The sequence below is a fragment of the Gopherus evgoodei genome, unplaced genomic scaffold (genome assembly GCF_007399415.2).
Source record: "Gopherus evgoodei ecotype Sinaloan lineage unplaced genomic scaffold, rGopEvg1_v1.p scaffold_93_arrow_ctg1, whole genome shotgun sequence".
Classification (NCBI taxonomy): domain Eukaryota; kingdom Metazoa; phylum Chordata; order Testudines; family Testudinidae; genus Gopherus; species Gopherus evgoodei.
The window spans coordinates 16,465-32,731 of NW_022060114.1; the positions used below are offsets into that span (position 1 = coordinate 16,465).

At 46.5% G+C, this 16,267-nt stretch overlaps 1 protein-coding gene across 1 annotated transcript; it reads right to left on the bottom strand.

Moving 5' to 3' along the window:
* Positions 1-13,920: 13,920 nt before the first annotated feature.
* On the bottom strand, positions 13,921-14,889 carry LOC115644160 (olfactory receptor 51G2-like). The gene has a single exon (XM_030548276.1). It carries the CDS (start codon positions 14,854-14,856, stop codon positions 13,921-13,923), a length of 936 nt encoding a protein of 311 aa, XP_030404136.1. The 5' UTR covers positions 14,857-14,889.
* Positions 14,890-16,267: the final 1,378 nt, after the last annotated feature.

Below are 16,267 nucleotides of genomic sequence, written 5' to 3' on the forward strand. Positions count from 1 at the left end.
GGGTGTCTGCTTTGACAAAAAATGGGATTTTTTGGTTTCTTTTTTGAAGTTTCAGGCATAACAGTTCAACCGACTTCTCGAATGAAGCTAGGAGAAAAATGTGTTATCCATGTTGAAAAATTTCAATTATTTTTCTAGGGAGAAGCCCTAGCACATCCAAGTTGTCAAGCAGATAAAAGTCAGGTAACAGCCCCTGTCCCCTTGCCTCATTAATACATAGAGACCTGCAATGCAAGAGGAGCATGTGACAGTGTCTGTGCATTAACACACAGTTGGCTCCTGACATCTGTGCTCACATCTTGCTCTAAGGGGAGTTTTGACTCACTGGGGCCTGAGCAAAGTACGGGCCATGGTCTCAGAATTTGGCCTTGTTTTGCACATCTACTGACATCTTTCTTCCTGAAGGATTCACTGTGCCACTGAAATGCACCATCGTGGGACTGGAGTCCATCAGGCAGGATGAGGAGGGGTGCACAGAAAAGAGTGACATTTTGGCCAGTGATTCTTTAGCAAACTTCACTTATGGTGAGGCCCTGGGATGTGTCATGGTTGTGCAGAGCGGAAAGGACACAGACTTACTCTCTATCCCACCACACTCATGTTGCAGAAGGATTGTCGATTGGGTGAGCTCCTCAGCAAGAGATGGGTACCTGTGAATTATGAGATGGAAGTGTCCTCCCTGGGAATCCCCCTCAGGTATCTGTGACCGACATCTCTCTGAATCCAACATCATCCGACACCGAGAGCTGACACACTGTGTGCATAGTTTCTAATATAGCTCTGTGTAATCCCAGGGGGGGTCGATCAGACTCTAGAGGACAAGGGAGCATCTGAATGTAAACAGACTGTAGAGGAGCATGTCTCCACTTCGGTGCTAATTATCCAGCTTTAGAAGTAAACAGCAATTAAGGAACCTTCCCAAAGGGAGCTGAGAACTCTTGGGCTCTGTGCTGAGCCAGAGAGGAATTGGTTGCTCTGTACGTTCGTGTGCATATTTTTTAAAATGATAGTATATGAGTAGGGAAACTAGGGATAATGCCTAACTCTCCTGAGGAGCTGATGTCCTGTAAATTCTCAGGATTGATGGGTAGATAGTAGACAGAGAGACCTGGAGAAACTTGACTAAGAGGAGACACAAGCACTTACAGCAAACACATGGGGCTGTCGCTAAGGGATCAGAGATCAGTACTTCTCCTCAGTAACTATCATTATACTGTGCAGCACCTTTCATTGATGGATCTTCAAAACTTAGCAAAGGAGAGTCACTATGAACAATCCCCATTTCACAGATCGGTAAACTGAGGCACAGGGAGACATGACTTCTCCAAGGTCACACAGACACGGACTGACAGAACTCAAGTGTCCTGACTTCCCTTCCATAACCGTGGCCTCTCTGTCAGTAAGTGACCACATGACAAGAGGAAAATGGACTTCCAGTCTTGCAGGGCCTCTTCGCTGGGGAAGTGGGGGAAAGAAATTCCCTCGGTTGCAAAGTGGAACTGGGGACCGCCGAGCCCTCTGGCAAACCAATCTGGGCCCCCTCACACTGTCAAGTATCAGAGGAGTAGCCATGTTAGTCTGGACCTGTAAAAGCTGCAGAGTCCTATGGCACCGTATAGACTAACAGATATATTGGAGCATGAGCTTTCGTGGGTGTATCCGACGAACTGAGTATTCACCCACGATAGCTCATGCTCCAATACGTCTGTTAGTCTATACGGTGCCACAGGACTCTCTGCTGCTCTCACACTGTGAGGCTGTGAGAAGCTGTAAACCTCTGCAGGTCTTGCACTTACACAGCCACAGGCAGACAAGGACACACCCAGCTGCAGTTACATGAAACTACAATAGAGAGGCTCCAGCCAGTTCGCTTCAGCTCCCCAGTCTAGAACCGAAGAGCTGTACCATCTTGCCCTGGCCAAAAGCCTGACCGGTGTAAGTTTATTTCTCAGTCTGCCCCTCCCTCAATGTGGAGAGGACAATACATCAGACGGAGCAGATTTCCCTTTTACGTTTCAAACAACAACCTGTAGTAAGGAAAACAATATAAACCAGATTTATTAGTTACAGTAAGATTGATTGTTCATGTGATTATAAGTAATAATGTAAAGAACAAAGCTGAAATCTGGGAAATAAACAACATCACAATCTAAGTTCTATACACTAGACAGATTTTGAATCAAACACTGTGTCACCCTCCAATTCTCCAATCTTCCATACACCGGCCAGAAATCCCTTCAGCCGGGGGCCATGTCCTCAGTTCAATCCAATTTCTAACATCTTTGATGTTGAGTTGTGGGGGGAGTGAGGCCAAGTGATGATGTCGCTTTCACATTTTATAGCTTGTGCCATGTAGAGGGAGCTTCATTTTTCCAAGCAAAAGCCCCCAGCACAGTTACTGGAAAAGATGGAGTCCAGTGTCACATCACAGTCATATCACCAAGGTAAATATGGGGGTGCCCGGGTGTTGCTTTGGGGCACAGAAAGTCACATCTCCCCCCTTAGTTTACTGCAGGGGTGTGTGATGGGTTGGATCACAGAACCCTCCTTGGGAGCTGCCATCTGATATACCAAGACTACTTCTACCCCTGCTTTCCCTGTCAGCTCGGGGCCCCAGCACCCTGTCTTGCAGAGCCAGACATGCCCGTCTGCTCCAACACAGACCCAGGGACTGAATTACTTGCCCCAAAGCTCCAGACTTAATTGAAAGCAGCTCACAGAAGTGTTCCTGTCTTTAACACTAAGATGTCCAACTCCCAATGGGGTCTAAACCCAAATAAATCTCATAAATTGTTCGCCCTCTACAGTACTGAGAGAAATGTACAGCTGTTGTCCCCCTCCCCCAAGGTATTAATACATACTCTGGGTTAATTAGTAAGTAAAATGCGATTTTATTAAATACAGAAAGTAGGATTTAAGTACTTCCAAGTAGTGACAGACAGAACAAAGTGAATTACCAAGTAGACTAAAATAAAACACGCCAGTCTATCTCTAATCCAACTGAATAGAGCTAAATTCCTCACCAGTTCCAGAAGGCTTCCTTTTACGGACTAATTTCCTTTTAGTCTGGGTCCAGCAATCACTCACACCCCTTGCAGTCACTGTCCTTTGATCCAGGTTCTTTCAGGTATCTTTGTGGGTGGAGAGGCTCTCTCTTTACCCAGCTGAAGATAAAATGGTGAAGTCTCCCCTGGGCTTAAATAGACTTTCTCTTGTGGGTGTAGATCCCCTCCTCTCTCCTATGCAAAATCCAGCTACAAGATGGAGTATTGGAGTCACCTGGGTGACTCACATGTCCACACATGACTGAGTTCCTTCCCAGCCAAGCCACATTCCCAGGAAAGCCCAGAAGTGGATTGGTGTCTCCAAGTTCATTGTTGGCTTAAGTGTTTCTTAATGGGGCACTTACCGAGAATAGCCTTTTCTCAGGGACCCGACCAACTGCTTCCAATATTCATAACCTTGAATACAAGAATGATACATGCATACAAATAAGATTAATAGATTCAGTAGATCATGGCCTTTACAGAGATACATTACATGGCATACGTAGCATAAAACACATTCTTGTTATGTTATATATATATAAATTTCTTCACACAACACATGGTCAACCTGTGTAGATCCTTGTCAGAGGATGGTGTGAAGTCCAAGAGTATTACAGCTTTCAAAAAGAACTAGATGAATTCATAGAGGATAGGTCCATCACAAACTGTTAGCCAGGATGGGCAAGGATGATGCCCCTAGCCTCTGTTTGCTGGAAGATGGAAAAGGTTGATGGAGAATGGATCACTTGATAATTATGTGTTCTGTTCAGTCCCTCTGAAGCATCTGACATTGGCCACTGTTGCAAGACAGGATACTGGGCTAGATGGACCTTTGGTCTAACACAACACGACCGTTCTTAACTCCACTGAAGAAGGAAATGGTGTGAAGATGTTGTGTTGTGTTGTGTTTTCCTGAATCTGGGTGTCTCTTCTGCTGTCTAAAGTAGAGTAATTGTTTTAGCAACCTGTGAATGGGGTTCCAGGGGGCCCAATTCTGAGATTGCACAATTAGGGCAAACTGCAAAGAAGGGGCAGACAATCCCCCAAATGGGTGGTTATTCTCACACTTGGATTTACCAAGGCAGAAGCAAAACAGCTTTCACAATGCTTTACTGCTTACACAGAAGACAAAACACATTCCCTTAAAGCCATCCAGCCTTGGGCTTCCATCCACACAGACAAGTCAAGTATGATGATGATTATTGAAAATCATGCTTATCATATAATAAAATTCTACCAATCCAAAAGGCTTATACACATCACCTCCCAGGTGAATAAATATTTCATATATTACTCAAATAATCACTTACAGCCAGTTCTTATTAACTAAACTAAGATTTATTTAAAAAGAGAGCGTATTGGTTAAAAGATAATTAGACTCAGGGGCACGATTAGAGTTTTTAAGTCAGTTTCATAGCAGAGATGGCTGGCTTCAGAGTTCCGCAGAGTTCTTTCCCAATTAGTCAAGAGATTACAGTCCAATGTGAAAATTTTCATTATCAGGGCGATGCAGGATATAACTGGAGACCAGAGTCTTGTGACTCAAGCTTTCCCTGATGATGCTTAAGCAGAGCTGAGATAAAAAAGATCAGATTCCAAGAGCCCTTTATACAGGTTGGTGGCAGCACAACAGTCCTTGGGTGAACAATGGGCTTTTGAAGTAACCTTCTATTTCCTAAACATCACTGGTAATTAACTACCTGGATTAACATAAGGTTATTATCCATTAAGCAGTTTATAGAGAGTTCACAAGAAACATTAAAGAGACATAATGAAAATGAATTATTGCACCCAAGATCCATCTAATAATATTTCCTTTTCATCTCTGAATTAACTGAATACAGCTCTAGACTGGAATTGTTTGGTTACACTGCTAACCTCTAACAAGCTGTCGGTAAATGTAGACTACTAGAGTCACTAACTTCTTCCATTTCTTTAATAATACAAGTCTATATTTCAAAGCTCCAGCCTACTTAATGTGGAATGGCCCAAATTACTATTTACATACTTTTCTAACCTGTCTCTAAAGGGTGACTCTGGGTCAATAGCCTGGCTATGTGCACACAACCCCAAGATAGCTATGATGTACATGGTGCAGAAGGGGATGGAGATCCAGACATGGGCAACCTCCAAGCCAGGAATGCCCAGCAGGATGAAGGTGGAGGGGTTGCTGAAGTCGGTTGTGTTCGAATCTGACATGGAGTATGTGAGATGGTGTCCAACTGTGACGCATAAGGGCGTCTTCTGCATGTGCCCTATGTGCCCTTGACTTTCTGTGTGTTCCCAGGATCTCGCGTGATAGTCGCAGTAGAAATGCCTGCATGGAGAAATAATGTAAATATGAGACACTGCATGCAGTAGTGGAGGCTGTTCTCATGGGAGAAGCAGGTTGATCGCTCTTCACACACTGTAAAATGACATTTTCATTATTCAGAAAAAAATAACTATTAACAATGACCTTACTAAATCCAATTCCATATTTTGTGGTGCTCCCTGCATTAATAATTCCTACACTTTGTAGTGAGGGAGCCTTAAGAGGCAGCGGTAAAACACAAGTATAGATACTGGTTTTCCATGAATGTTCCTTAATGCAATGAGAGCCAGGATAGGGAGTCCATACTGAAGAGAGGTCCCCATTCATCCAGTTGCTCGAACTCAGAGAGGGGGAGAAAAAAAAACTTTTTCTAAGACGTGTAGTGAGAGAAACATCCAAACTAGAACATACTTCAGGGAAAAGACCTGGACGACATTGATAGCAGCTCAAAAGAAACACCTGCTCATTTTCAGCAGTGAAAAAAAACAAAACAATATTTAGATTCTTAAGATATGGGATGGAGAATAATATATTTGGTATGTTAGAAACAGATAGCTGGGTTTGTGATGACTGGGAGAACTGTATGGTGACTTGCCTGCCTGGTGCAAAGGTTGTGGATTTCTCGAGGCATCTAGAAAGGCTCAAACGTGGTGCTGGGGAGGACTTGGTGTTCGTGGTATATGTAGGTACCAATGACATAGGGAAGGGTAGGAGAGACATCCTGGAGGCCAAAATTATGCTGCTAGGAAAGAGACTGAAGTCCAAGACCTCTATGATGGCATTCTCAGTAATGCTTCCAGTTCCACGCACAGGGCTGGGTAGGCAGGCAGAGCCTCAATGCGTGGATGTGACAATGACATAGAGAGAAGGAGTTAGGGCCACAGGAGGGATGTAGATCCAGGCTGCTACACTTAACATTAAAAATGTTGCAGAGCAGTTTTTAAACTAAGAGATGGAGGAGAGCCGACTGCTGCAGAGAAGCACATGGATCAGACAGAGACTTCTCTTAGAGGAGAGTCTATTGATAGAGATTCTCTAGTTTTTAGTCAGGAGGAGAGGATGGAGGAGGATAATCTTTGGGCCAGATCAGAAAAGAAACATTCACATAAAAAAGAATCTAACACCTCAGAAAAGGGCAGACAAATAAACAGTGACAAATTTTTCAAGTGCTTGTACACAAATGCTAGAAGTCTAAATAATAAGATGGATGAACTAGTGTGCCTCGTGATAAAGGACGATATAGATATAATAGGCATCCAGAAACCTGGTGGATTGAGGACAATCAATGGGACACAATCATTCCGGGGTACAAAATACATCAGAAGTACAGAACAGGTCGGGGAAAGGTGGAGGGGAAGGAGTGGCACTATATGCGAAAAAATATATAGAATCAAATGAAGTAAAAATCTTAAATGAATCCACGTGTTCCACAGCACCTCTATAAATAGTAATTTCATGCTCTAATAAGAATATAACAATAGGGATCTATTATCGACCACCTGACCAGGACAGTGATAGGGACGATGAAATGCTGAGGGAGATTACAGAGACTATCGAAAAAGAGAACTCAACAATAGTGGGGAATTTCAACTATCCCCATATTGACTGGGTACATGTCACCTCAGGACGAAATGCATTTCCTCCAATTCTTACACAATTTTATCTCTCTCGAGCTGGTGTTGTTTCCTTTTCTGCTGATTCTCTGTGTTTTTCTTGGAACATAACAAGATTGTTTTTGCACACATAGTTCTAATAGTTCTTGACCTTAAATTCTTGCTTCGGTTGCCAACTTGAAATGTGTGTCTTCATGTCAAGTATATGTCATTGATACTAGGCCTCAAAATATAAAATATTAGATGGATATATAAATCACTTTATATATCCCAAAACTAGTAAGTCCAAAAGCCTTTCCCCAAAAGAATACGTTATAACTTTTCATAGGATTTACCATCAATACCAAACTCTTTGTTTTAAGGTTGACCACTAGCAACAAACATTGCATCATTACATTTACCAATAATGTCAAACCTTTCATTACAGGTAGGCGTTTCCAAGAATATTTATTACACCGCGCCTTTTGCTTGGACAATTTGGTTTGTTGAAAATGCATTTGGTCTTTTAACTCCATCCTGAACCTTAACATATGTTGAGTTACTGGGTTTCCTTTCCCCTCAGTGCTCCCTTCAGGAGGGATCTCAGTTCAAGCTCGTCATTGAGTACTTGCTATTCAACGCTCTGATGAGGTAAGGATATAAGGGCACTTTACATATTAGCTAGCCATCAATGAAGCTGCTTCCTTACCCAGAGTTCTTCCCATGGAAAAAGTCCACCCCCAAGTTGGGCTTTCCTTGTGATCCCCACTGCAAGCACTTTTCCTAGACGGTTGTGATGGTGATCTGTGCTCTCTGGGCAAAGTGTTGTGCCTTCTCCAGCAGTACTTTCATAGCTGCTTTCTTTGTCTTATCAGCCCAGATAATCTCCTTCTCCTCTCTCTCAGGTGGGTTATTAGCATTTTCACAGACAACCATTTATTCAGTTGGATCCATATCGTGTCTTAGAGCTGCTAGGGAGGTAGATATGCTGGGTGGTAGAGATAGGATCCAGACTGTGATTGTGGAGATCCCAGGGACTGGTGGGATGTTCGCCCACAATGATCCATGTCGGTGTTTGTTCTGACCTTAGAATTCCTGTTGATGCAGTCAATAAAGAGAAGGTTCGTGGATGTTGTTCACCATTACACCTGGCCTGTCTCTGTCCCGTCTGTGGTGAAATATCCCAGGGCTACGAAAAAGCTTCAGAGCTGTTCTGCAGTCAGAGTTCTGGCCCTTCCTGAGGGCTCTGGGTTCTCAGTGACCCATGGGGACTGCACCAGCCAGGGGTGGCTCTGTGTATTTTGCCACCCCAAGCGTGGCAGTCAGGCAGTTTTCAGCAGCTTGCCTGAGGGAGGTCCACTGGTAACGTGGATTCAGAGTACCTACTGCTGAATTGCTGCCGAAGCCGCGGGACCAGCGGACCTCCCGCAGGCATGCCACTGAAGGCAGCCTGACTGCAGACCTCATGGCGACCAGCAGGCTGCCCCCCTGCAGCTTTCCACCCCAGGTAGGCGCTTGGTGCCCTGGTGCCTTGAATAGCCCCTAGCACAAGCTGTGGACAGGGGCTATTCAAGGGGCACAGACCACCCACCCTTTCCCTACCCCCTGAGCCAAGTGCTTGTGACTGAGTCGTATCAGAGACAGGAGCCCAGGAGAATCCACTCAGGCAGCCCCTCCCCCGTTGATGGCTCTGTACACCACACACCTCCTGAGCCCAGCCCCAGCCAACTGCAATGCCCCCGAGGCAGAGCAGAGCTGGATGTGTGAATGAGAGTGACACACAGGAGTCCTGGCAGGAGACTCAGGCCTGGGTTCCCTCTCCGGCACCAGTTGCTCGCAAAGGGGTAGAAACAGGCCTCAGCTTCCTCACAGAGGCACAGCTAGTTCCTAGCCCCACCAGCCCATGCAGTATCAGGTACCACCATTTCACACGGCAAAAGCGAGTCAGAGGCAGGATCCCCCTCTGTGAACCGCACCTCTGCTCCATCTCTTCTCCTCCCTGCTCCCCCTCATCTCCTAAGGCTCCACCCCTGCTCCCCTCTGCTCCTGAGGCTCCTGCCCCATCTTTTCTCCCCATGGCTCTGTCCCCTGCTCATCCGCTTCCTCCAAGGCTCTGCTCACAGGCCAGGCTGGAAGCCAGAGCCCAAGGATCATAAGAGCTATACAGCAAGCTCTGTGAGGACCCCAGATCTTCCACCTGCACTGGGCAGGGGGTTGGAGGGCCCAAGAGCAGCCCCAATCCCATTTCCCTGCCTCCCAGGAGGCACTCCCCAAGGAAGGTAAGAGGCTGGGATTCTCTTCCAACCCTCATCTTCTGTGATTCTACTGTGACAATCCTGATTTTTATTGACTAGCGTATGTCAAGCAATAGTTAAAGTTTAGCTAGCAGCTAAGGCAGAAACCTCAGATCAGGCAGGAATGCTTTAGAGCCCCAAGGACAATGGTTTCTGTCAACATATGAGAACTCAGATATTCAGATGTCCACCCAGTAACTCAGCTTACAAAGTCACAAAACTGGGGGACTGGGCAAGAAAAGGGCAGATGAAATTCACTGTTGATAAGTGCAAAGTAATGTGCAGTGGAAAACATAATACCAATGATACATACAAAATGATGGGATTGAAATTAGCTGTTACTACTCAAAAAAGAGATCTTGTCATTAGTGGGGATAGTTCTCTGAAATCCTCCATTTATGGTGAAGCAGCAGTCAAAGAAGATTGAACAGAATGTTAGGTACCATTAGGAAAGGGATAGATAATAGCAGTCAAAGAAGATTGAACAGAATGTTAGGTACCATTAGGAAAGGGATAGATAATAAACAGAAAATATCAGATTGCCTCAGTACAAATCCCTGGCACGCCCCCATCTTGAATACCGCCTGCACTTCCAGTTGCCCCATCTCAAAAAAGATACATCTGAACTGTACAAGTACAGAGAAGGACAACAAAAATGTTTAGGGATATGGAACAGCTTCCATATGAGGAGAGATTAACAGACCCATAAGACTTGGACTTTTCATCTTGGAAAAGAGACAACTTAGTGGGGATATGACTGATGTGGAGAAAGTAAATAAAGAAGTGCTATTTAATCCTTCTCATAAGCTTTGAGCAGGGGGGTGGATAGATGACCTCCTGAGGTCCCTTCCAACCCTGATATTCTATGATAACACAAGAACTGGGGTCACCAAATGAAATTAATAGGCAGCAGGTTTAAAACAAATTAAAGGACGTATTTCTTCACACAATGTGCAGCCAGCCTGCAGAACTCATTGCCAAGGGATGTTGTAAAGGCCAAAAGTTAATTGGGTCCAAAAAAAAAAGAATTTGATTCAGGAGAAAGCATGACTCTGCATTATAATCTGGCAAAGGAATTCTTCTTGCGTTCCTGTTTTGTGATGTCACAGGCTTTAATTCCCTCTGTTTCTGCTAATCTCAGCCTGCTGAGCTGACAACTGCCCCCTCCCCAGCCACTAGCCCCAGTGAGGAAGGATGGTTCATGGTTAAAGTGCTACCCTGGGATCTGGCTTAATTCCAGGCTCTTCCACAGACTTCTCCTGTGACCTTGGGAAACTCACTTAGTTCCTTTGTGCCACAAAAATAAGTGTTTTAATACGGCTCAATATAGAGGTATAAATCTAGGAACAAGGGATGCCAGCCATCCTTACCAGATGGGGGACCCAATCTAGGGAAACAGTGACTCTGAAAACGACTTGGGAGTCATAATCAGCTGAATGTCAACTCCTAGTTTGGTTCTAGGGCTCAAAAAGTGAGTGCAATCTGGGATGTACAACCAGGGACATCTCAAGTAGGAATAGAGAGGTAATTTTCCCTCTGTATTTGGCCCCAGTGTAACCACTGACGGGATCCAGTTCTGGTGTCTACAGTTCAAGAAGGAAGTTGTTAAATTGGAGGTGGGTCAGAGAATAGCTATGGGAATGATTAAAGGATTAGAAAACCTGCCTTATAGTGATGGACTCAAGGCGCTCAATCTATTTAGCATAACAAAGAGAAGGTTATGATGCGACTTGATCACAGTCTGTAAATACCAGCATGAGGAACAAATATTTTACAATGGGCCATTCAATCAACGAGAGAACATTATAACAGGATTCAATGGCTGGAAGCTGAAGCTAGACAAATTGAGACTGGAACTAAGGCGTAATTTTTTTAACTATGAGGGTAATTAACCATAGGAACAATTTACCAAGGGCAATGGCAGATTCTCTATCACTGACAATTGTTAAATCTAGGCTAGATGTTGTTCTCATAGCTCTGCTCTAGGAGTATTTCGGGGCAGGTCTCTGGCCTGTTCTATACAGGGGGTCAGACTAGGTGATCACAATGGTGTCTTCTGGTCTTGGGATCTGCCCACTGGTGTTAGTAGCACGGCCCTGCTGCACAGGGGGTTGTACTGGTAAATATGTTAGTGATTGTGAGGTGCTCGGATGCTACAATAATTGGGGTCAGAGCTATATTCCTTAGAGAGATTTCAGCTCTGTGTGACTCATAAGGACAATTTGGGGTACTGGGTGGAGAATCTGAACCCTTCCCAACACCCCTTGGTGATGAGACCTGTCATCAGCCCAGCCCCCTTTGACGAGGGAGTTCTTGGCCCCTCCTGCAGCTCGGAAGTAAGAGTAGGAATCAGGAAGTGCTTTCAGAGACAGAAGGATCTGGAGAGAGTTGCCTGGCTGAACAGAGCCCTGCTGGACAGCCCCTCGGACTGATCCTGGCTCCGACTCACTCCATGAGCAGTGAGACCCTTTCTAGAACTGGAGATAGACCTCACACCCTGCATCCAAATTATTATCATCACCAAGTTGGGGGTACCTAGATTGGGGGAGGAGTTGTGGGGGTCCAACAGAGAGCTAGCAGCAGGCATGTGAGCTTGGCTTGGGTCACTCCCATGTCTATTAAGAATGTGCATGGCCTTGCTTACCCAGTGTGTGCATCTCATGCCTGACTAGGGGAGGAGACCATCTGAGCTGTGCCTCAGGAACCCAGCGGCTCTGCGAGCCCATCACTGTTGTGTCCAGCTGTCTGTGGTGTAATCCTGTTCCTTACAACACGAAGCTCTGCAGCCAAGTGCGGAGGGAAACAGTGTCTCTTCAACTGATGGACTCTGTGACCATTAACTAACTCTCAGTGCCTGCGTTTGTGGTGCTCCGCTTGAGATATGGCCAGTTGCACCAACTCCTGGGATTTCATGAGGAGTCTTGCACCATTTCCCGTCTTTCTTAGAGCCCCAACTTCTGGAATCAAGACACTGCTCGGCAATCTCACCTTTCAGTTTTCACAGGCCCGGCTGGATTCTGTGCTGTGCCAGCAGAGCTCCACCGTGTGCTGCAGAGAGTGGGGATGACAAAGGGTCACTTAAAGTGGTTTGATTCTCTGGCCTTTTCTCTGTCTTCCTCAGTTGAGTTTAGAGCAGCCTGGGGGCTGGGCTGACCTCTGCCCATTGGTAACAGCTTCCAGGAGCACAGATCACTCCAGCCAAGTCTGAATTCCCAGCTGTGCCATTCTGTGAATACCTGAAGCTCATGGGTGGCACAAGCCTCTTATCAGTGGCAGGGGCAGCTCCAGGCACCAGCACACCAAGCACGTGCCTGAGGTGGCAAGCCACGGGGGGCACTCTGCTGGTCACCACAAGGACGGCAGGCAGGTTGCCTTTGGTGGCATGCCTGCAGAGGGTCCGCTGGTCCCGCGGCTTCAGCGGACCTCCTGCAAGCAAGCCAGCAAGGAAGTCTGCCTGCTGTGCTTGGGACAGCAAAATATCTTGAGCCACCCCTGCTCAGTGGGGAGGGGGATGAGAAAGCCCTAGCCCCCCTCACTATGAGGCCCTGCTCCTCTTTCCCCCAAGTCCCCACAACCATTCCAGGGCAGCTGGAGGTTCCAGGTTCCCCAAAGTGACCCTTTCTCCCTGGGCGGCACTTACCATGGCTTAGCTCTGGCTGCTGGCCTCTCTAATGGACGGGTTTTGGGGGAAGATGAGGGGGAAGGGTGGGGTCGCAGAGGGGATGGGGCTCCTGCCTGTGTCCCACTTTTCCCTTTAGAAAGGGGGGCCATCCTGCACTGAATGGGCTGGGCTGGGATAGGAGCTGGCAGTGCCTCTGTCAGGGAGCTGAGGCCTGTTTCCACCCCTTTGCATTGCTGGGGCAGCACCAACAAAGGGGGAAGATGGCCAGAAAATGGGCCAGAGTCTCTTGCCAGAACTCCTGTGTGTCAGACCCTCACTCACAGACACAGCTGTGCTCCATATCCGGGGCATTGTGGCTAGATGGGGGGCACTCTGTAGGAGTGCTGAATGCAGAGTCATCAACAGGCATGGAGTGGCTGGGCTGCCTGAATGGCTTCTCCTGGGGTTCCTGTGTTAATCATGTCTCTAACATGACTCAGACACAAGCCCTTTCCTGAGGACGCAGGGGAAGGATGTGTGACTGTGCCCCATGAATAGCCCCTGTCCACAGTTGGAGCAGCCCCCACGGATCACACAGCACCCAGAGCACTCAGGAAGGGCCAGGACTGTGACTGCAGAACAGCTCTGCAGCTTTTTTCATGGCCCCTGGATGTTTAACCAGAGACTGGACAGTGACAGACCAGGTGTAACGGGAAACAACATCCACATCCCATCCCTTTATTGAGAGTATAGAGAGGAATTCTGAGGTCGGAGCAGCCACCCACAAGGCAATTTATGGGCCAACATCCCTCCTGTGCCCTGGCTCCCAACAAACACAGTCACTTTGAAAATGCTGCTGCCAGCCTTGGTCTCCTTCCCCCAGTGCCCTGTCCTCCCTCACCAGCCCCGCTCCCATTGCTCCAGGTATTAGACCCCATCTGAACCTCGCCCTACAGAGTAGAGATCAGTAAGCTCATGTAGTCTTGGATGTAAGGCTCCAGGATGGAATAGGTGGTCCGTGTTTATCATCTCCTGTGTCAGCAGGGTTGCAGCTGGGTCTTGAACTGAACCGTCATTTCACGAATGCCCTGATTATCCTTGCACGCAGGTGTCTGCTTTTCATGCTGTACACAACTGGATTAATCAGGGGTGGGACCAGCAAGGAGATGTATCCCAGGAAAATCTGAAGCAAGGAAGATGATCCCTTTCCAAATCTGTGTAACACAGACAAGCCAATCTCTGGTGAATAGAATAGCAGGACAGCACAGAGGTGGGAGATGCAGGTGTTCAGTGCCCTGAGGCACTCTGCATTGGACGCAAAGCTGAGCGCTGTTTTGAGGATCACCACATAAGAGAGAAATATGAACAGCGAATCCAGTCCCACTGTTAAGAGTGTAACAAACAAGCCATAGATGCTGTTGACTGTGATATCTGAACAAGCCATCTTCATGACCTCTTGGTGCAAGCAGTAGGAATGGGAGAGGACATTGGCTCCACAGTATTGGAACCTTTTCAGTAGAAATGGGAATGGGAATATTACAGCTACACCTCTTAGTGCAAACACCAGTCCCATACTGGCTATTCTTGGCAGGGTTAAGATGGAGGCATATCTCAGCGGGTCACGGATCGCGATGAAGCGGTCAAAGGCCATCAGCAAGAGCACGGAGGATTCAATGAATTGAAGCGAGTGGATGAAGAACAGCTGGGCAAAACAGGCTTTGAAGCTGATCTCCCTGGAGTTAAACAAGTATATGCCCAGTATCGTCGGCATGGTGGATATCGATATGCCAAGGTCTGTGATGGCCAACATGGAAAGAAAAATGTACATGGGCTCATGGAGGCTTGAATCTGTTTTTATAATGAAGAGAATGACTGAATTTCCTAATATTGAAATAACATACATTAAGCAGAAGAGGATAGAGATCCAGATATGGGCGTCTTCCTGCCCAGGTATCCCAGTGAGAAGGAACACTGCAGAGTTGAATTTGGTGTCATTGGCAGCTGACATAATATACTGGGCAGATCCAATGAATTTTTAACTTTTCTTACTGAAAAGAAAAAAGAAGAGGAGACTAGATGATATTTAGTGAAACATCATTCTGCTCTCAGTGCAAGTCTAGAGACGCCAAGGAGCTTTAGGAAGATCAGCAAAAATATAGTCTTGGATTTACAACACTGAGAGAAAGATAGGCACTGCCAGACTGGATTAGACCTGTAGTCCATATAGCTCAGTATCGAGTGACCGGTACCAGATGCTGCAGGGGAAGGTGGAAGAAGCCCTGCAATAGGTAGCTATGAGATAACCTGCTTCCAGGGAAAAATTCCCCTCCCCCTCAAGACACAATAATTAGACATATTTTGTGTTCTAAATCAGGGAGTCTTTGAGCCCTTCCAAGACTTAAAAAAAAACAACTCAGGCTACAGCCACATTAAGAAATTGTTTTGCCAGGACTGGGGGCCTGTCCAGAGATGGAGCAATTATTGCTGAGAAGCTCTTCAGACTGACAGACACAGACACCCCTGGGAATGTCTGAAGGCCCTCGGCCAGCCTGGGTCCCCGTCAGATTGGGAGAGCTTGGGATCAGATACATGTACAGGCAGTTGTTTGAAAAACCTCTTATTCTCCCATGTTACACTTTATTCCTGTTGTTCAGATTAAACAGTATTTTGGTTCAAGAAGGCTGGCTGGTCACTCACCTCAGCACTGCTCAGAGCCTCCCAGAGAGAAGGACCACGTGCGCCAAAGCCTCTCGGACACATAGTGTGCTGTAGCTCAGGGTGGGAGGATCATGGGATTCCACCCCAGAAGAGGGCAAGGTACAAGACCTGACATCTGAAATTCAGAGAGCAGAGAGGAGGCAGAGATGCTGGTTGCCCTGTAACTCTGAGGGGCCTCCACAGGGAAGAAATTATAGAGCCCTCAGCCAGTCAGGAAACAGAAATATATCCTATCGGACTTGTTATCACAGAGCAACACAGCTCTGAATTCCTGCTTTCACAATAAAGGCAGAGAATAAAACCTTTGAAAATTATTTGCTGATTAAATTTCCAGAAGCAAATAAACCTGAGGCAATTTGGGAACTAGTCACTGTTATTCCATGGGGTCTCCTATCGCTCAGCCTCTGGCAGGATCGGGCCAGAACTTTCAGCATTTCTAGAAATGGGAGCCCTTGAGAAATCCTGACTTGGAGCATCAGGGTTTTCACACTCCAACCTCGCTTTATCTCAGATTTCTGTGTAGCTTGAATAACCGACCATTGACCCTAGGAAGATGTAGAGGAGGGGTTCGCAAGCTACCTAGTGCTGCCTGCCCTCCAATCCCATCACTGACTCACTCAGGGAGCCCAGCTGAGTCTTCTGTTGCTGCACAGATCATCTGCAAATATGAACAGCTTAGAGCCTTTCCTCTACTCATTTTA

Excerpts from the sequence above, each read along its gene's own strand:
- LOC115644160 (XM_030548276.1), bottom strand. The coding sequence starts at position 14,856 with ATGTCAGCTGCCAATGACACCAAATTCAACTCTGCAGTGTTCCTTCTC.